The 21,656-nt window shown below is 37.4% G+C and overlaps 1 protein-coding gene across 2 annotated transcripts in view; it reads right to left on the bottom strand.

Moving 5' to 3' along the window:
- LIMS2 (LIM zinc finger domain containing 2) overlaps nt 1-21,656 on the bottom strand; it is a 668,134-nt gene that overhangs the window by 118,307 nt on the left and 528,171 nt on the right. For both annotated transcript variants that reach the window (XM_044070568.1, XM_044070570.1), the window contains exons 6-7: nt 9,385-9,535; nt 3,197-3,289 (exon numbers count right to left, since the gene is read on the bottom strand). In XM_044070568.1, the coding sequence (XP_043926503.1) occupies nt 3,197-3,289; nt 9,385-9,535 (244 nt within the window). The remainder of the gene's footprint in view (nt 1-3,196; nt 3,290-9,384; nt 9,536-21,656) is intronic.

The raw sequence follows: 21,656 nt of genomic DNA, 5'->3' as shown, positions 1-21,656 counted from the left end.
ATTCAAGACAGTTAAAAAATTAGATAGGATTATGATTGGGAAACTGATCATAAATCAATTAGCAAAGTGTTTCAGAAATGGTTTCCAAGAAATTCACTTGAAGACCTTCACTCTTTAGGTGAAGTGTTTAGAATCTATTTCAAAACTACTGTTACCACCCATGGGATGGGTAAAACCAATCTAACATTGAATGGGATAGGTTAATTCCAACACCAGAAGGAAAACTGGCCAGACTTAAAATGGCCCCAAGGGCAGCTACAGGCCTGTTGCTTTGACATCTGTGGTCATGAAGACCTTCAAGAGGCTGGTGTTAGCTCACCTGAAGGACATCACAGCTCCCTCATTGGACCCCCTTCAGTCTGCTTACCAAGAGAACTGGTTAGTGGATGACACAAGTCCAATATGGGTCTGCACTACATCCTGCACCATCTTGACAACCCATGGACATATGTAACAATTCTGTTTGTGGACTTCAGCTGTGCATTCAATACAATAATCCCAGAACTCCTTCACTCAAAACTCGTCCAATTTTCAGTTCCTGCCTCCATCTGTCAATGGATCATCAATTTCCTGACCAATAGGAAAGAGCAGATGAATCTGGGAAAACTCACATCTAGCTATCGGACAATCAACACAGGCAATCCCCAGGGATGTCTGCTCTCCCAGCTGCTCTTCTCCCTCTACACAAATGACTGCACTTCTACAGACCCTACTGTCAAACTTATTAAATATGCAGACAATACAACCCTCACTAGGCTCAGCAGGAATGATGATGAATCTGCATACAGACAGGAGGTTGAGCAGCTGGCTCTTTGGTGTACACACAACAATCTGTTGTTAAAAATTCTCAAAACTGTGGAGATGACTTCAGGAATGGTACCACAATATTATCACCCCTCTTTATACTTAATACTGCTGTGTCAGTTGTGGAAACCTTCACTTCTATAATCTCCTGGGATTTGAAATGGGAGACCAATATAGGGTCTATCATAAAAAAGGCACAACAGTAAATGTACCTCCTGTGACAGCTGAGGAAGTTCATCCTCCGACAGTAGCTGTTGACTCAGTTTTACAAAGCAGTTATTGAGTCTGTTCTCAGCTCATCTACAACAGTGTGGTTTGGATCAGTGACTAAACATGACAAACAGGCTACACTGAATTGTCAGGTCTGCCAAAAATATCATTTGATCCAGTCTGCTCACCTTACAGGACCTGTACTACTCCATAGTCATGAAACAGGCAGGGAAATCATCACTAACCCCTCACATCCAGGCCACAACCTTTTTGCACTTCTTCCATCGGCCAAGTGTTATAGATTAATATATGCTAAAACAAGTCGATACAAGAATAGTTTTTTCTCCACAAGCCATCAAGCTTAAAAATGGTTAATTTAGTTTAATCGGGCTGGGCACTCTACCCTCCTGGCTTCCAAGGATCTTGCAATTGTTTTGCACTGGGCTTTCACTTTGCACTTTGTATGCATACATATATTTACATTCTTTGCTTTGTTTTTTTATCTCAGGTGTGTGATTAACAGTTGTGTGTATGTTGATTATGTAACTTATGCTTGGAGAGTCACCAAAATGGGAGTCGAATTCCTTGTATGCGTGCATATTTGGCCAATAAATGTGATTCTGATTCTAGTCTGGCAGTTACCTATGAACATATAAACAAACAGAAGTAAAAACTAGAAACTACAGCATAATTCTTTTCAATACACGGAGTTTTGGCTATCCTGGTGCATTATCAGTTTAAAAAAACTGTGACAATGCAAAGTGTTTAACAGATTTAAAAGCTGTAACAAGCCTGGGGTTTCTATATAAATGGCAGCTAGAACTGAAGTGCATGTCTTACTAAGCGATAAGTTTAAACCTTTTAGACACTTTTTTGTTTTGTTTTTGTGTGTGTGTGTGTGTGTGTGTGTGTGTGTGTGTGTGTGTGTGTGTGTGTGTGTGTGTGTGTGTGTGTGTGTATATAAGTGTGTGTGTAAAACACAAAGCATTTTATAGTTTTTAAAGCTGTCATTATGTTTCCAGTGCAGTTCTGTAGTTGCTGCCATGTGTGTGGCAATTCAGGACTCACTAATAACAGTGAAATTCATAAGCAAATACCTTACTGTAACAAGTTTCCTATAGCCATGTGCTTAGATATATGTCTCACTACAATATTATTTTCCTTAATTTCAAAACATAAACAGTTCATTCTATGTGCTGCAGTCTATTACACCCAGGATGGTTTAACAACAAGACACTTTCTGGACATACTCTTGACCAGCTATACTTCTCAGACCAGAAATTGTAATCACTTTCCAAAAAGAAGTACAAAGTTATCCCCGCTTCAGAAACCGGGCGCAAGAAAAGAAAGAATTCATACAAGCAAGCTAAGTAGCAGTGATGGTCTGGATGGCAAGAGCAATGCTTTGTTGGACAGAAAAGGAAGAAAAACAAACATAAACAGAAAAATGTAAAATGATCATACACAGTCTTATAAGAGTAGCATCGGGAATCAGTATTCTATCCCTTATCCTAGCTGCTACTCCTTTTTTGTACATACCTTGGTTTCTCCTTCATAATTTTCCTTTTCAACCCCCCCCCCCCCCCATCTTGTCTTTTTTCTCTTATCTACTCTGGAATGTATTTTTGACTACATTACGCTGTTGCATTGTTTTGCAATTGATGCACAGATTATAAATCCTGTTTGTATGCACCAGCATCCCCCTTTATCCACAGACAATGCATTGCATGAGTTTTGTAGTAAAACGAACAATGTTTGCAAAACACTAGATTCTTAGTGACAGATTGGGCAGTATATCGGTGTATTAGTTAACAAGTAAAGTGTAAAAAAAAGTCTCACTTAGCTGGGGTGTAGCACTTATATTGTCATTCTGAATCTCCTTAGCCAGACAAACACTACAGTTCTACAGTGGATCAGGTGACTTATACTCTTCAGTTAAGGACCTCCAGATTCATAATTATTTCTTCTCCTCATCCCTTTCATTAACACATTAATCTGAATCACTTATCTTACAAATGAAGGCCATTTTCAAATTATGCAAACTTAGCCTTACACAGGAAAAAGCCACACTTGTCCAGTCATTACACTGTTCTGAAAAGAGCTCAAGATCCATGAGTTAAATTCAAGATTACAAGGTGTACACTGTGCTATAAGAAAAGGAGAAACACACTAAGTCTCTCACCTGATTATAATGAGTCTCGCAGTATGCTAGTCCTTTCTTCTCATAATGCCTGTGTCCCAGGAACGGCTTCTCACACTTTGCACAGACAAAATGCTGCAGACACAAAAAACAATGAACAGAGAATTCAATGGTTTAGAGGTGAACTCACATACATCTGTAACATGTATATGCCACTACATGCAACATAGTTACACAATACCAGTGTATACAAGGTCACATCCACATGGGTGGCTGTAGAGATTTTGAAATAAGTAACTTATCCTTGGACTTGCAGGACTGCAGCTGCTAAACTGGGGAATATATAAAGTCCAGATCTGCAGTATCTGAAGTACTTTCTCTATACTGACATACAGTAAATTGGTATACATAAGTGGCAGGCATATGGGGGTGCACTCCCCAAATTAGGAGATGCCGGATGGGAAATCCCTGCTACAAAAACTTGAAAAGTCTGACACTAAGTTTAAGAATTTGCTGTACTTTGTGAGAGATGTACTTAATTTTTTAGAGTATCCTCAGAACATTAGATCTCACACTTTCCCAATGCATATACAACTGCAGCCCATAATACCCACAAAGGGAACACAAATGTGCAGCCTCATACTGTTTTTTCTAGAGACAATATGACAGATGCATTATATAATACATCATATGGCAAGCAGCCGCCCATATAGATGAAAAGTACAGTTTTGTACCTACCATAAATGTAGATGTTCGAGTGTCTTCACTGCTGCAGTCATTACACATGGCTCCAAAGTCTACATTAAAGCTAAGTACCTCGTTGGGGAAACTTTTGCTTGCCTCAGACCGATGTCAGTAATCAGAGGCCTAGGCAACTCCACGTGGGAGTCGGTTGTGGCCTGTGGCTCTGAGGTAGCGGGTGTCAGGGGCTGCAAAAGTGCCTCACTGAGAACTGGCGACTGGCCTAGAAGAGGCTTCGTCATCAGTTTTGGGCATCGAATGCCTGTCCTTATCTTTATCTTTGCATTTTTTGTGAATTCCAGTCATCAGTCATTCTGACAGCATGGTATAATTAAACCTTCGGCCAAAATAATGACATGCAAAATCAAACCGACGTTTAACAGTGCGTTTATTAATTCTAGCACAAAACCGACAACTAGTGACGTCGTGATCTGGGCCTAGGCATGGAATACAGTAAGAATGAAAATCCTTATGAGGTATTTGTCTTCCCATAAGAAATACAATTATTAATTTTTACTGACACCGGTCTGAGGCAAGAAAAAGTTTCCTCAATGGGGTACTTAGCTTTATTGTAGACTTCGGAGCCAAGTGTAATGACTGCAGCAATGAAACACGATGAACATCAGATGAAAATGCCAAGCGTCACTTCACTTACATACTTCAACACAAATGAAAGACCCCTTCCCACACATTCAGAAAGTTGATATTTCATAGTTCACATTTCCTTATATATTAATTCAGAGAGAGAGAGAGAATGGGGAAAGACCTCGATGTGTTTCTGCGCCTTAATCAGATGCAGAGGAGAAACATAAGATACTGGACATGGGAAGCCATATCGCTGAGATGGCAAACATTGGGAGAGTGTGCAAATTAAAGCCACAGAAAAGGGCAAAAAAGATCCTTGAAGACAGTTGTAAATGCAACTATAAACTATTAGACCAGAGGAAAAAAAGCAGCATCCAAGGCTACAGAGATACTGGGCTACAAATCTATGGAAAAGGAAGCAATTTGCATTCTTTGCATGTCATTGGTATGGCCTTAGTTAGAATACTATATCTAATTTTGGAAACTATATAGGGAAAAGAAAGCAACGATGGTAGAGAGGGTGCAATGGAAAGTCATAAGGATAGTGGAAGGCACTGAAAGGGAGCTGTATAACACATGGGATAGACTGGGGGCCAGTTCTACCTTGAGGATAGAAGGAAACAGGGGATATGATTTGGATAAAAAATAAGAACTGCAAAACAACAAAAAATGGAAAGGCATGGTGCAGGAGAGGTCATAGGTTCAATCTGGACATAAAGTATTACCTCACAGAGAAACGTAATATGCTTTTGAACAGGGTAGCACTGTGCAAAATAAATGGCACTTTTAAAAGGGCATAGGATAGCTGGAAAATGGAGGGAAGCAAAGACTTAGGAGAGTTAACAACAACACTCTGTCAGACTAGACAGACCACAAGTCATCTTTTGTTAGCTAGGGTATGTTTGCACATGTAAGTCAATTAGAACATATGCATCTGTGTTTGTGTGTATGTAAAAAATGGGTGTGCCCAAATAGCTACACAGCCTAGAACAAAGAAGTGGGGCTTGTGCTCAGCATGGGATGGGGTCAGTGCAATGCACAGTATGAAAGAAGCAGTTACCAGAACTAGCACTTTGGGAAGATGTAATGACAGCTGGTAAGTGATATCAAATTAGGGCTCCCATTTATTGCACTCTTACTGGAAAGGCTAGGGATGTGGCAGTTAACTTTTAAACTGAAACTATAGGTTCATAGATTAGTAGACTAACTGCCCTTGTGGGCCATTTTAAGCCTAGCCAATTAGGTCCCTGTGAGAATCAAACCCTGCACCTTGTGTCTGTAAGGTAAACACCTTAACCATTATGCCAGCCTCCCACCCAATAGGATCTATAAACACACAAACTTGCTGGAAGCACCAGTTAACTGGCTGTAGCAAAAGCTGAGGGTTATTGTTTTGCCAACAGACTACTATTCCTTACCCATTCTTTTGACAATCACTGCATATGGAAATATCTGAAGGGTTAGTTCCTCGGTTGTAGGAAGCAGTGAAAAGATGGTTGTGTGTTCCACTTCATAAAAGTGGTACTTTTCATAAAGTATGTAACTTTAGTCCTATCCCCATATTAACCCCCAATAGATTCCTTAAAAGAAAATTTCAGTCTCAGCTCACGGCCTTTCTCCATTTCTCAGTATTATTCTCTGTCTCAACGTGGATTCTTCAATGGCAATAACATCAATAGCTCAACTAAGTATCACTGAGATCCAATTCAGCAAAAGTGCAACTTAAATTTAACTCATTGGGAATTTAACCTGGTGAACTTAAGTGCTTTTGCATAAGACAAATCACACTAACTCCCCACATGGTGGAAAGCTCTTACTCCTCCACAGATGTATATATACCAATTCCATGGTTGCACAACCATGGGGAAAACTAAAAACATCACACATACAGCTATAACTTCCAATACACAAACAGGAATTGTGCATTCTATGGAGAGCAGTGACTGGGAGTACCAAACTGTCTAGTTTAAACCAAAAAGTTTAAACCTCTTTCTTAGACATGATAAAGGAGTTTTGAGATCGCCAGACAGATACAAAATAAATGAAGATAAAGCACAGTCAAGCACTTATCTTATATGCTATCAGACAGGAACAATGTCTACACCTAGTCTGTATTATACCTTTAAAATGGAATCAAAATACAAGACATTAGCAGAAAATGTAAGCAGTTTAGTAACTTGAACTTTTACAGCTACTGGCTATTGGAATGCTCCTTCTCCCTATCATGTTCATTGAAGGGCCAGATAGTTCTCTATCCAGTCCCAGCATTAAGGTTCAGGGCCCTACAGAGCCATGGTTAGGTCATCTGGCACTCTATGCAAAACCCACATCAGCTGAAAAGGTCATCTCTCAAAGTTGATACATCTAGAACAAGCAGCTTGCTGCTATACACTCACACATGGCAGTGCTTCAGCCATAACCACAAATGTAGCATCAGCAGTCACTTACTAAGCTGCAGTACCTTTATGAGTTCATAAATCAGTGATGGTACTGCACTCTCACATCATTGACACCTGCCAATCACACTGCATGACAGCTTGTGACCAAGGAAGCTGCCCCTTCACCCCACTCTAGTTATGGGACGGGATATGGGAAGGTCAAGAGTCTCTGCTAACAGACTTTATTCTAGTAGGCCGCAGGATGGGCTGCTTGTTTCTAGTCTGGAATGGCATTATCAAGCAGCACAGTCAAGAATAGTGTTGGACGGAGGGGATGGGATTTGTGATGCAGTTTGAAAGCAAGACTGAGACGACATTTCTTACTAATTATTTACCATTCTGTATCCAAGTTATGGAGCCAAGATGAAGACCCATGTCTTCTCCACGAGAGATGTTTTGACTATTTTCAAGAGGATGATGGGTACGTCCATGGGCTCACTGCCACTGCTGTAGTCAATAAAAAAAAAAAAAAAAAAAAGGAGGAGAGAGAGAGAAAAGTTCCAGCAGGTCAAATAGATATGGTGGTTTTGGAATGTATTTGAAAGGATCTTCTGTTCTGAGAACAGCTGGTAAATAAAAAGACAATGCCTTTATTGAATTAACAGGAGGCACAAGTCATCAGGAGGTTTATTTCAGTTCATGCTGCCTTGTGATTCTTTATAGAGGAGGTAGGAGGAGGATTAAGATGCAGGTAATGGGCTCTGTCTAGTGAGAAGACTATGTCTGTCTCCTAGACAGGACAGTCCTTTATGTAAAAGACATTTCAAACTTATTTCATAATACAAATTTTAGACAATGCCAGACTCTAAAATGATAGCCTGTGAGATCTATGAAGGAAATCTATGGCATCCTATCTCACAGGAGGCTAAGGCTTTAGTACCAGCAGCCCCAGGATAGGTAACTAGATCTGATCTTTACAGGTGCTTTGAATGGCACTGTTTTCACAAGTTCTTCTACATAGTATCCCAGCTGGTAGGACATGTCTGGGATGTCTGCAGGTTGCTACAGGTGCCAGCAGGTGAAGGTAGCAGATTGGTAGAACATTTCTGGGAGTAGACAAAGGTATTATATGCACTTGTGTGCAATTTTGCTGGCAACTTAAAAAGCTATAACTCTAAACTGGGGCATCACCAGATTTAAAAAAAAGGTGAGTGAGGCCAAGGCATTTGTGAACTGGTATGATAGCAAGGACTGTGTTATTTCTGAGTGGTGACCTTGGATCAATGTTTTGTATCAGGTGTAGCCAAATTTAATACTGGATTCTAGTGTGAAAACAGGTAGCATGAGGGGAGGACACATATTCCTTAAGCAATGTGGACTAAATTTTGTCTTTCTTTTCTTTTTATCAGTCTTTATTAGTGTTGTGTTGGGGGCTCTGTATTATTCTGGTTTTCCTGTGCTGTAAATATTACGTTTACTTGCCTTTTTGTTGAACTTAAGAACTGTCTCCAACCATGTTGAAGATAATAATTTTCTAACAGATATATGTGCTTTTTGTAGTTAGACTGAAGATTATGGAAATTATTGTGATGTGAGAATATTTAATAATGGCATCTGATTGTCAAAAAATGGTTTCCTGATAATAGAAAAACAGAAGTTATAAACTGAAGATAATGGTGGTGGTTGTGGTAGTGGAGGTGGTAGTGCTGCCATGTGTGGAGGGGGGAATGAAAGAAATATCACTTCAAACAAAAAGTGGTATAGTGGTATAACATACAAACTTGCACTGGTTTGATTAAACATCCAAAAGCCGAAAAATTGAGTTAAACCAATATATTTTTTTAATTTATGGGGTTAAGTTGCCTGCATAGGGGTACTGTGAATGCCCAAGATTGATAGCCAAGGTTGTGTGGTGAGAGCCAGTTTTTGACAGAAAGCCAAAAATGTCCCGAGAAGAGGTCCTCTGGTGTGAAAGAGGTGAAAAGAGAAGGTTCTGTGCAGGGTAAGGTTATCCCTTGTTGGGTGCTGAATTGTCAAACATTGATCTTTGTGCCAATATGCACACACAATTCACCCACATTATGGCAAGTCTCTGCTCCAAGGTCAGGAAAAGTGCATTACTTATGGGTCCCACTCTCTTCAGACAATAGTCAATGAACCACCATGACTGTTGACAGCCATCAAGCTAAGATTAAACTGCAGCCCATCCCCTGTCACTGTTGTTGCCCTTTACAGAAAATAAAATATCATTTTGCAAAAGTGGAATCTGTTAAGCTAGGAGAATTAGACATTACATGTCTGTAAGGGGAGAAAGCAAGAGGAGGGTCTGCAGTTATTAGTGCAAACAGCAAGACTTTGTCATGGTTTGTTGACAGGCAGGAGATGGGCCATAAAACTTTTAAGGGAACAAAAAGTATATAAAAAAAAGTGCAGCCTCCAGCCAGAACCCCCCCCCCCCCCAAGTGAATGTTTTCATCAAAACTGACACTTTCTATTGTCATTACTAAAATATGCATGTTTACTCACCTCCACATGCCACTGCTTTCCAAGTGCATTGACCACTCTGCCTTCAATTGGCCTTCGGCAAGCTCCACAGATTGGAATTCCCATCTTGTCATGACAAGGGAGGCAGTACAGCTCCCCATTCAGCTCCCGTGCTTCTGCTGTTAATTCCTTCCTGCAACACACAGCAGCATTAGATGGGTCCTCAGTGAACTAACCCACCGTAGGTAATGACACTACTTCAACCATTCCTCCTACCATCAGCAGCACAGAAGGAACGCGGTCTTCAAAAATGCCGAGCCACATTATTCCTTATAGCATCTCTTTACTGTGCATGTGTACATATTATATCAATATTGTATTAAAACTTTTATTTATTTCCAATACCAGCTTTGTCTGTCTAAAATAATGAGGAAGTTGCAGCCTGTTTTGGCATTCTGTACATAAAATCAGTCCTGGATGGGACACCCGTCTATTGCAGGACAGTGACACACAAACACACATGTACATATATACACAGATGCCTACAGACAGTGCTGCATAAACCTCAACCCTGTATAAAAATGGGAAAAAGGGGGATGACAGCAATGATGACCACCTACAGGCAATTTAGATAATCAGTAATTCTTCAACGGTTATGTCTTCTGGGAAATGGGATGAAACTGAAGACAGTGAAACCAATATGGAAACAGGCAGAATGAGCAAAGTCTACAGAAGAGGCACCCTAACTTGGAACCAAACAGGAAAGGCAAGCTCAGTGAGGCAGCAATGCCACATTAAACATTCATATTCCATTTAGGTTACAAACTTTAGATATAAATAATGTACCTTAAAACCTGCTAAATATATGAACAGATAGACCAGCACTGAGGTTACAGCAGGCATATACAACATGGGTAACAATCTTAATATAGCCACCTGCCATAACCATTTTAAGATACAGATGGTGTGGTTTTAGGTAATTAACCTACAATGGATATGCAGACTCGTACCTCTGTACTGTCCAAAATTTTGCAGACTGTCTAGATTTTTGCCTCATTATATTTGCTGTTTTTCATAAAATGTATGGTTTTCTGGCATGCCATTGAAGATGGAAGTCACTAAATGACAGATATTTTAGTTTCAGACTTCATAAATCCATGTTAATTTAAAAACTGTTTGAGCAGCTCTCTAGGTTTACAAGAGCAGCATTTATAATCTATCCCTGATTTTGGACCTTTGTCTCACCATTATGTTTGTTTTTGTTTGGAATTCTTGTGATAAGAAGTTGAAAGGTATGTGCAGAATGCAGTTCTTAGATAAATATAGTGTTCAGAGTTTTAACCAGTACACGAAACCTGCAAAATAGCCCATAATATTAACTTAATATGGTTCTATGAATTAAATAGTGCACAAATTTGAGAATATATGCAGCCCTTAGTAAGTTAAGTGGTTATATTGGAGGGCTGTTTACATGTCTCGTAACACAATGTGTTGTCTTTTATGAAGTGAAAACTTTCTGCATTCAGTGTGTCATTCTGTAATAACTCATTTAAGGCAACATTATTGCAGTTACACAAGAATCCAAATGGAGAGATGAAAAGTCAGAAAGCAGAGGAGAGTAGTAGTGCTGAAATTGAATTCATCCTCAAGTCTTGGTGAGTACCTTCACAAGGTAGACCCCGTTTTTCACAAAATCTCACCAAGACGACACTGATATATAGACTGTATTTATATAATATATATCATGGACAGAAGTCAAAAACAAAAAAAGATAGCTGGGTGCACAAGACCCAGGATAAAAAAGTGCACAATCCAAGTAGGCACACTGGTGCCAGGATTGGAAAAAATGACAGTGTAGAATCCTCAAAATACGGAAACGTTCCTACAATGGGGCCTGGCCGGGACCAGGGAGAGGATGGCACCCCTGTTGTAGAAGGAAGTAGCAATCCACAAAAATCACAAAAATTGATTGGCCAAAGAAGAGCCATAAAGACGACAGAGTGAAGTATTGAGGACAAGAAAGAAATTATGTATTGTTACTATTATGTAAAAAAGCCCAGAATTTCCAGACACAAGATATACAAAATGATTAAGAGAAATTAGAGGAAAGAAAAATACTTCCGCAAGAAAAACTGTCAGGTTTCAAATAAAAATTTGCATTCATTAATACAACAGATGTTTGAAAAACAGTATATAGATCAAGAAACTTTTGATCTGTTTGGAAAAAGAAGCATCTGAAGAAGTACGAAAATGTAAACAACAAAACCTAGAATATTTGAAAAATATAAAAAAGAAATATGGACATGGGAAAGAAAGATTTGAAATGGTGCAATATTTATGCAAAAGAGAATGCCTTCTCTATATTGGTTAACATGGCTCTCTCAAAGATATTCAAAGAGAAATACAGGCAAAAGCATCCAGATATGGAAAATTTCACGATAAAAAAATTAATATCACAAAGCTATAATGTGGAAAAGAAGATTAGTAAATCAGAAGCTAAAGAAATAGAAGTTGAAGTTATGGAGTGCCTGCGAAGTGAAGGATTTAATGTAGAAGGTCTAACACAGACTACATCACAGCATGATGGAGTGAGTCCTCAGAATAAGGAAAAGCAAGAAGATCAGGAGACATATGAAGAAGAAATATGGACATGGGAAAGAAAAAGAGATTTAATATGGTGTAATATTTATGCAAAGGAGAAAGCAAAACTAACCAATACAAAAAGAGCAGCACCAAAGTTATTTGAAGAGAAATACAGGCAAAGGAATCTGGATATAGAAAACTTTAGAATACAAAAATAAGAAGACTAACAAGAAAAGCAGAAAAAGAGATTAGGAATGGAGAAGTCAAAGAAACAGAAATTGAGGTTATGGAGCAGCTGCAAAGAGATGGATTCAGTGTAGAAAATCAAATGCAAAAAGTGCCACAACAGGATAGAGCAATGGATATCCAAATTAAGGGGAAACCAGTGGAACAGGAAGCAATTGGTCAGGTGCCATATCAAGATATTTTGGAGCCTTCCACAGGAAATCAGTATAAAATGTTCACATGAAGCTAGACAGCAAGGAAAGGAACAGGAAACTGTGGAAACGCTGATACAATCAATGTTGAGGAGTGATAGGCCAGTGAGTTCCCATATGACAGAGCAACGGATGGCACAGGATGAAATTGAAGAGAATGTGCCACAGGAAGATGCTGTAGAACTTTCTATAGAATGTTCGCAGGAAATGGAAAATAAGTGATGTGACCTCAGTTTGGAAGAAAATGAACTACGAGAAGAGTTGCTTGATTTAATGGACATGGATATATATATTAAGATCAATGACAGAAATAGACTGCAGAAGGTCAATAAAACCCCAAAAGTAAGAAGTCTGATAAAACAAATGAATGCAGTAATTAGGACTGTCCATAGAGATCCATGTAATATAACAGAAGTAAACAGGATATATTACTGTGCTGCTAAATTAATAACTGATAAAATTCTACCACAAGAACACAGAGTAGTGAGGGAAAGGAAAGGGAGAAATCGAATACCAGCATGGAAGTATTGAATACAGAAAACTATAAAGCAATTAAGACAAGAAGTGCCACTCTTAGAAGATTTTAGAAAAGAGAATAGATCAGTAAAAATACTAAGAAAGATAAATGTGATTAAAGCAATGCAGAGTACTAGAATAGACCAGGATCTATCATGCACTATCACAAATAAACTAAAAATTTCAACACAGGTGGAAAAACTTAGAAGAGACACAGAAAAATATAAAGGAAAAGAACAAAATAAGCAATTTATTGATGACCCAAAAAGTTTTACAGAGAACTGGGAAATAAGGTAAAAGGAATTTAAAGACTGACAAAAAAGAGGAAGTAGATCCATTTTGGAGAAGTATTTATGAAGATCCTGTGGAACATAAAGATGCTAAATGGATAGAATAAAAAGAGAGAAGAAAAAGTTTAAAGGTGCAGGATATGAAATGGGATGGTAACAGCCAGAGAGAGACTGAAACAAATTTAAGAAAAGCCTCTAAGTGGAAAACCCCAGGCCCAGATGTAGTACCTAACTTTTGGTTAAAAGTATTAACATCTTTGCACAAGGATTTAGCCATGAGTAAGAGGTATTTATATGCGCACCCCAAACAGACACCAGACTGGCTAGCAGCTGGCAACACAATGCTCTTAAGAGTGAACCTGCAAGCTACCCTAAAAATTATAGACCAATAACTTGCCTTTCAACGACGTATAAACTATATACCGGAAATGACACCAACAGAGTTTATAGTCATTTAGAATAAAACTCAATTATGGCAGTACAACAAAAGGGCAATAAAAGAAAGTCATATGGAACAAAGGATCATTTGTTGTTAAATAAAGTTATAATGGAGAACTATAAAAAGGGGAAGAATCTATGTATGGCATGGATTGACTATAAAAAAGCATTTGATAGTATCCCACATTCATGGATAAAAAGAGTGCTTAAAAATGTATAAGGTACATCCTACACTGATTGACTACATTACAGTAACCATGAAACAATTGCAGACCACTTTGCAATTAAGCCATGATAAAGGACAAATTATTATCCCAGGGATAAGAATTCAAAGGGGGATATTCCAGGGTGACTCTCTGTCACCATTGCTATTCTGCCTTGCCATTAATCTATTAAGCTGTTTACTTAACAGCTTAACCCATGGCTATAATCTGGCTCCTAGAAAACAAAATCTAATGACGTCTCATCTTCTCTTTGTCGATGATTTAAAACTGTATAGTTCATCAGATGAGGAACTGAAAGCACAGCTGCAGGTTGTGAAAACTTTTTCAGATGATATTAGAAAGTCATTGGGTCTTGATAAATGTGCAAAAGCAACCTTTAAAGCAGTAAAACTGCAGCACCAGGAAAACATCCAGCTTGGGACAAGAATGTGCTATAAAAGAACTTGAGCAAGAGGGAGTGTATAAATACTTGGGAATTGATGAAGGATCAGCAATAAAACATGAACAAATGTGAATAAAACTCAGTAAGGAATACTTTAGAAGACTTAAATTACTTCTGAGAACAGCACTGACATCTAGGAACAAGATCCAAGCTATAAATCAATTTGCTCTTCCTGTCCTAACTTACAGTTTTGGAGTGATTGACTGGCCCCAAAAAGTGTTGGATGGGTTAGATATTAAAACAAGAAAGATGCTTCATGCTTACCAAATGATTTATAAAAATCAGTGTATACCAAGATTATATATTCCCCGTTCTGAAGGAGGGATGGTCTTCCTTGAAAATGATTACATGTATAGACCTGTAATCGTGGGACTCTACACATATCTACTGACCTCACAAGATCCAAATGTAGTGGAAGTTTTGAAACATGAGGAGAATAAATCTAAGATGACTTCTCTGCTTAATTTAGCAGAAGTATATCGATGTCAAGCAGGAATGAAAATCAAAACAGAAGTGGATAAAAACCAGGCAGCAACTGAATGTGCCAAAAAACAAAAGAAAGAATATAAGGTGAAGGACCAGATGAGAAGGCAAGAAATGTGGAAAAAAACAAATATAGTTGCAAGTATAAAAAACTTCTGGAAGAACCTCATGTTGATCAGGAATGAACACAGGAATGGTTAAGGAGAGGCGAATTCAGACCAAGAAATGAAAGGTTAATATTGGCAGCTCAAGATAGTTGGCTACATACACGCTGGTTTACAAAATCCATTGAGCATGTGGGAGAAACAGACAAATGTAGGTTTTGTTAAACCAAATTGGAAACAGTCACTCACCTTGTTGCTGGTTGTGACACACTAATGGCAGACGGACTGTATACTGAAAGGCATAATAATGTGGCAAGACTGTTGCACTGGGGATTGCACAAACATTATGGTATTGAAGTGGCTGAAAAACACTGGACACATGAGCCACAAAGCATCATAGAACATCATGAGTTTATAATATCACATGGGATCACCCATTACCAACAGTTTAAAAAATAGATGCTAGAAAACTGGATATTTTAGTCCAAGAAAAGAAGACAAAAGTAGCATTGATCATTGAAATTGCCACACCTAGTGACTACAGTCTCTTGCATACAGAGAGACAAAGTCATAAAATATCAGGATCTACAGGCAGAAATGAGAGCAATGTGGCAGAAAGATTCCTAAACAGTGCCAATAGTAGCAGGAGCAACGGGTCATATAAAAAAGAATTTAAAATCATTTGGCTACGTTAAAAATACATGTAACTCCATACGAACTGCAGAAGGAGTCATTACTGGGCACATTGCAGGTGCTGCAAAGAGCACTTCTGGCTGACAGCAAAGATTGAAACAATACTAATTTCATAAACTTTACTCATCCTTTGATTTAGGAATGGGGTCCATTCCAGTCATGGTATTAGAAACCCCAAAGACTTGGAGAAATTAAAAAGACAGACACCTAGCACACCCAATGATTTGCTGCACCTTTTACATTCCATCACTTACCAGATCAACAGTGAATAACCTAATAACTAGTATAAGGCCCTTTATGTTAACAGAGGTAGACAGGTAGGATAATTATCTATTTCGTGTTTCTGATACTATGCTTTTTTCTCATTTATTAATATCACTGCATTAGGGAGGTATTAAATGGGCTACATTAAGTATGGATTATTAACTTTCTTGGAAGAAATAAACGTGCATCATTTTCTTCAGAAGAAAAATTCTATGAATAAAACTAAGCCAGGTGAGGACTTCAAAGCAACAGATATCAAGGAGCAAATGAATGGGTGGAGCTACATTAGAGTGCGCGTGTGTCAACTCTGAGAATGATTATAGTTTTAAATAAATAACTGTCAAACAGCAGCACATGCTAAGTAGTTTTCCACCAGTAGACTTCTGCTTCAGACTACATGTCAGAGCTGCAATGAAAGTGTTCCTTGCACATGCCTAAGATGGCTGAAGAAGTACTAATAGGATACCATGCAACCCAACACTTCTGAAGAAAGAACTGTACAGCCCGATTGCATGAAACTACTTACTCAAGTACACATGTGATGTAAACATATATACAGCAAACATGCATTTCCTGAAATGGCAAACACATGAAAACAAAAGAAAAGGAGCAACACCCTCTACCTCCTTTCATTGCTAAATCATTCTCAGTCAAAATTACTCCAACTCTGAGATTTATCATTTAAAACACATAAAAACATGTCTCTCTCTTCAAAACACTGCTCTCCAAGTCAGTACAAATGTATTACTTATTCAGTTTTGTAACCTTTATTAAAAAAATAAATAAATTACTATAGTTCAAATCCACGCACTTCAATACAAAATGTATATATATATCAACTTTTTCCACAATCAGCTGTAGATATTTATTTATTATTTAATTATTTTACATTTGTTGACCGGGATAGTCCGACTGGATACATGTCCATTTTCAGTGGAGGCCAGGGGAGAAAAGCTCCAAGATAATAATACACATTGAACATTTAGTAAATGCTAGTTTCAAGCAGATTACAGTCATAAGCAATACCAGCATTTAGCACATATAGTACTTATTATAAAACACTATATGGAAACACTTTCCCTCTCTGCAAGATCCATATGAAGACCCTCTATAAAAAGTTGCAAGAAATTAGCCAAGCAATTATAGTGGTATCAAAAACAAAATTAGGGTAATGATTGGATTGGTAAAAACATAACTAAAAGTTATGTCATTTATTTTCATTAAAAATGGAAAAGGCCATTAAGTGCAAATAATAATGAAATGGATGATTAAATAGGCTAGTTTTCTGCTTCTAGTCCTCCAAGCGACAAGTTCCTGCCATAATCTTTCCATTTGCTGATTCTATGCCCTTGGGGCTTGCTTGTGACTCTTACATTGATGATAACAAGAATTATGCCTCTCTCTATAATTCACCATGAGCCCATATTTCTACACATCACTTTCATGTTTCTAATAACATCCTGGAGGATATCCTTCAACTGCTTTTGGCTAGGACACAAGAGACAACTTGAACATTTTCATTTAACACTCTATTGACTTGGAGAGCGAGCACCATGATATGGATATGACCAGTTTTAAGTTGGTAAAAATCTGGTTGAGAGGTTTTAACTCCCTAAGCAAAAATTAGTGATACTGTATGGAATACAGTATTTATTTTAACTTACAGTCCACCATCTGTGTTTTTAAAGTCATCAAATTAGACTATTTATTTCTGGTTTGACTGTGATGCAGGAACCCTCTCAATCAAAATTTTATCTTCTTGGCTGCCATTTAAAGCTGGCAAGTAGACTTGGGCTACTTGGTTACTGGAGCAAATCTGTATCAAGGCATAAGGAAATTGTTGCCCTGCATAAACTGCTTTTGTAAAGCAAGCTGTTGCATTTGTTTCTTGTTTAATGCCAAACAGAAGTTCCTAGCAAAGTTATGTTCCCATTCTAAAGAGAGTTTGGTTATACAAGTAAAACTTACCACAACAGTAGATGTTTGAATAATCACTGCTACAGTAGTCTTAGCTATACGGGTTATAACCTGACAAGGATATATACAGCTGGCCAGTTTCCCATGCTTCAGGGCACCTACCAAGCACCCAAACTGTCAGGCAACTTGAGCTGAGCTGACTAAAAGAAAAGTTTAGGCACTAAGCCCTTCAGAGCTATCCTGTCAGCATAGACAGGGAGGCTGAACTCTGGAAGGGCAATGCTAGGAACAACAAAAAATAAAATGTCCACACCCTGTCATAAAACCATACCAAAAAGGGGGGGTCTGGAAGGAGGGAGCAGCTACTGCTCCTTCCCTCTCTCTCTCTACCATTCAAACATCCAATGTTATGGTACGTTTTACTTACCCAACTGTACTATGTTCATTATACTGATCATTGCAATAGGCTTAACAACATGGGCAGATTACCTTAGCTAAATACATTTAAGGTAGAATGAGGAGAGTCTGGGAACCCCTGGAGAATGGTCCTAGCAAAGCTTGATGAGGACCTAGAGAAGGAATCAATTTTATAACACTTTATAAAAATATGCACTGAGGACCAAGTAGCCACTTTTAGAATACTTCTAGAATCAATCCCTTTCCAAAAAGCCATAGATGAAGCCAAGGTCCTGATACAGTAGGCTTTGACCAAGCCTGGAATAGTTTTGTTATGGCGAGTATAACAGAAGTAGCCTTAGACAGTCATATGGAAATAACTGCACCACAACAGAAAGCAAAAATCCAAAGATAAAGCAACAAAGGCCAGAAAAAAACAATAAAAAAATCATTATAAAACACAAATCCACAAAATAACTCTAGCGCTTTGGCTGAAAAAGCCTTCAAGGAGTAAAAACATCACATAATTACACATTTTAACTAATCCTCAAAGCACCTGCTACTAATTCCATAATCAACTAATTAAACTAAGAAATTCAAATTACAATTGGTATTAAGTCCAGCAAGGGTCAGTATTCCATATTTTAAGATAAATACAGCTTCTTTATACAATAACTTCTTTTTAATGTCTAAACATTTATCATAAGCAATTATTTATTCCAAAATGGTACCCTTAGGCCTCCCTGGGTCACTATTATATTGTAATTTAAAATGCATAGCAAGAGGGCTTTCAAGTCTAACATTCTTAATGTCTTAACTAAACATGTTCTTGTAAGCTAAAAAGCTTGAAAGTTCTCTTACTTTCACTATATAAAACAATTTACAAGGGCACTTCAGTGTATAAACAATTCCTTCGATATTACATTATCTTCCATTGTCTCTAAAAGATATTCCATTAATCTTATCAAATGTTTTAACATATCTGCCATTAATGCAACTATGACAAGCACAAGTTCCCATATGTCTAGGTTCTTTAAATAAACTATTTTCATCTAAAAGGAATTTGCTATGGACAGTCATACCTTTAATACTACACCCCCTTTTAAATGGAAACAAATGGGTTTCGCCTAACATATTTCTAAATTCCTTAAATGTTAATAGAAACCCCAATAATATTTTAGAATGTTTATAACATGTTCACTCATAAGTGGTCACTACATAAGTTTTTTTTATACTATTGATAAACTGCTCCCCCCATCCTCATATTTTACAGGTACATCTCCCCATTTTGATATCTTCTCCCTGGATTTCATTCTTTACTTGGCATAATGACTTCTCAACAATTTCCTTATCATATACCCTCCCTATAAACATAATATTAACTCTTTCCAACATATCACTATCATTACATAGCCTAGAAATCTGCAAAAATTCACCATAGTGCCTTGATGGCATGGGGGGATGACAGCTACTCCCATCCACAAAATGGCTGCTATTCTCAAACTTCCTATAAACTTATTTTGCCATTAGATAAACTTTCAAGGTGAACACCCATTTTCCACATTGTAATCCATCAAACCTAACACCAAACTTATTGTTGTGTAACTGTTCTGTAAAATTTCCAACCAATTCATACTCTCCTTTACATATAAAAACTAAGTCATCTATGTAGCTATAATATTTGAGTACAAACTTATTAAAACATTCCTGTCTGTAAAGATACTCTATTTCAAACAAACCCATAAATAGGTTTGCATACATGGGGGCAAAAGGTGCCCCCATAGCAGTACCTTGTAGCTGATGACATAATTCCTTATTAAATTTAAAATAATTATGTGTCAGACAAAAATAAATCAAATCTATTACATAATATATTATTGGACTCTCACCTAAAAAAATGTAAAGCCTCTATAGCAAAATTGTGTTGTATACTAGTACAGAGGCTTTTAACATCAACTGTAATCTAATGCATTTCACTATTCCATTCTAAATCAGACATTTTATCAAGAAAATTGAGTGTATTTCTAGCATAGGAGGGTCATTTTAAAACCCCACTTAAATATTTATGTAACAAACCAATATTATCCAAAAAGTAATTGCATGCAGATATTATTGGCCATCTTGGAGGGTCATGCAGATTCTTTTTTACTGTCTTCCCAAGATTCATAAAACATCCCATACTCTTCACTACTACACTTTTTTCCTACATCACTTTTGGATAGATAATCCAACCTATAACCTTCATTAATCAATTCTTGAAACTTTATCGAAGCATTTTTATACTCGGCTATAGTCACCATCTTGTATACATTTTTATCACTAAGAAGCTCATAACACATTTTTAAATACTGCAAATAATGCATTACTGTGATTTTGTTACCTTTATCTGAGGGTTTAAAAATTAGTTCTTCTTGCCTACTAAGATCCTGCAATGCCCTGCACTCCATTTTAGTCAAATTGTAATGAATCTCACTTTTATTTTTAATGAAATCAGCACAAGCTGATTCCATAACTAAATTCGCCGTAGACAAAAATTGTGAATTCCTTAATGTTTAAGGAGGCATGAAACTACTTTTACATGTTATATCATTAGTATCTAGCTGGCAATATACATTACATATCAATTCTTCCTCTATATTAGATGCACAGGAATAAAAAGTTCCATCTAAACTTTCAGTCATTTCCCATGTTGAGTCAGTCTGCTAGACTGTTATTTAAAACATTGTCATTATTTCTATCAAAATTATTTAAATAAATCAAATATAACTTTCTTACTAAATGAGAAATTTTACTTTTAAGTAAATACAACCTGGGTAAAACAGTTGGGATAAATTTTAGCCCACAATTTAATACATACATTTGCAAATTATTAACTGCATTAACTAAAAAAATAACCAATCCTTAATCATCTTCAAAAAATATATTTAAGCTATGTAATTATGTGATGTTTTTACTCCTTGAAGGCTTTTCAGCCGAAGCTCTACAGTTACTTTGTGGATTTGTGTTTTATAATCATATGGAAATAGTCTGTTTTGACACAGATTGACCCTTCTCACCTTCACAAGAAATGAACACATGATCTGAAGATCTGAAAGGTTTAGTTCTGACAAGATAGTACCTGAATTATCAGTGGACATCCAAGGTATGCAGTATTCTTTTTCCCTCATTTTTAGGTTCAGGAAAGAAAACAGGAAGATAGATAGTTTGGCTTAACTCATTCCCTCCAATGGAGCACTGGAGGCTTGCCCTATAACTTCCAGGGGAGGAGCCTAAGATTTTTGATCTATGCCCTCACATTTCAAACAAATGCTCACATCTCTGGAACCATAGGGGTTACTAAGGAAATGTAAAAGGCAAACTCTTCAACACAAATGATTTTTATAGCATTAGTATTCTTTAGGCTCTAGTTTTTAAGCTGGATTTTTTAAGTCACAGTAAACATAGTAACTATTAAGTCTGTAATATTTCAGAGACAACTTGCATTATCTGAGCAAAATTCAAATTGCACACATACTGATGAAATCACT

The sequence above is a fragment of the Protopterus annectens genome, chromosome 4.part1 (assembly GCF_019279795.1).
Source record: "Protopterus annectens isolate FY-2018-M chromosome 4.part1, PAN1.0, whole genome shotgun sequence".
NCBI classification, from domain to species: domain Eukaryota; kingdom Metazoa; phylum Chordata; order Ceratodontiformes; family Protopteridae; genus Protopterus; species Protopterus annectens.
Note: the sequence above shows the minus strand (reverse complement) of the source record. Positions and strands in the feature narration are given on the sequence as shown.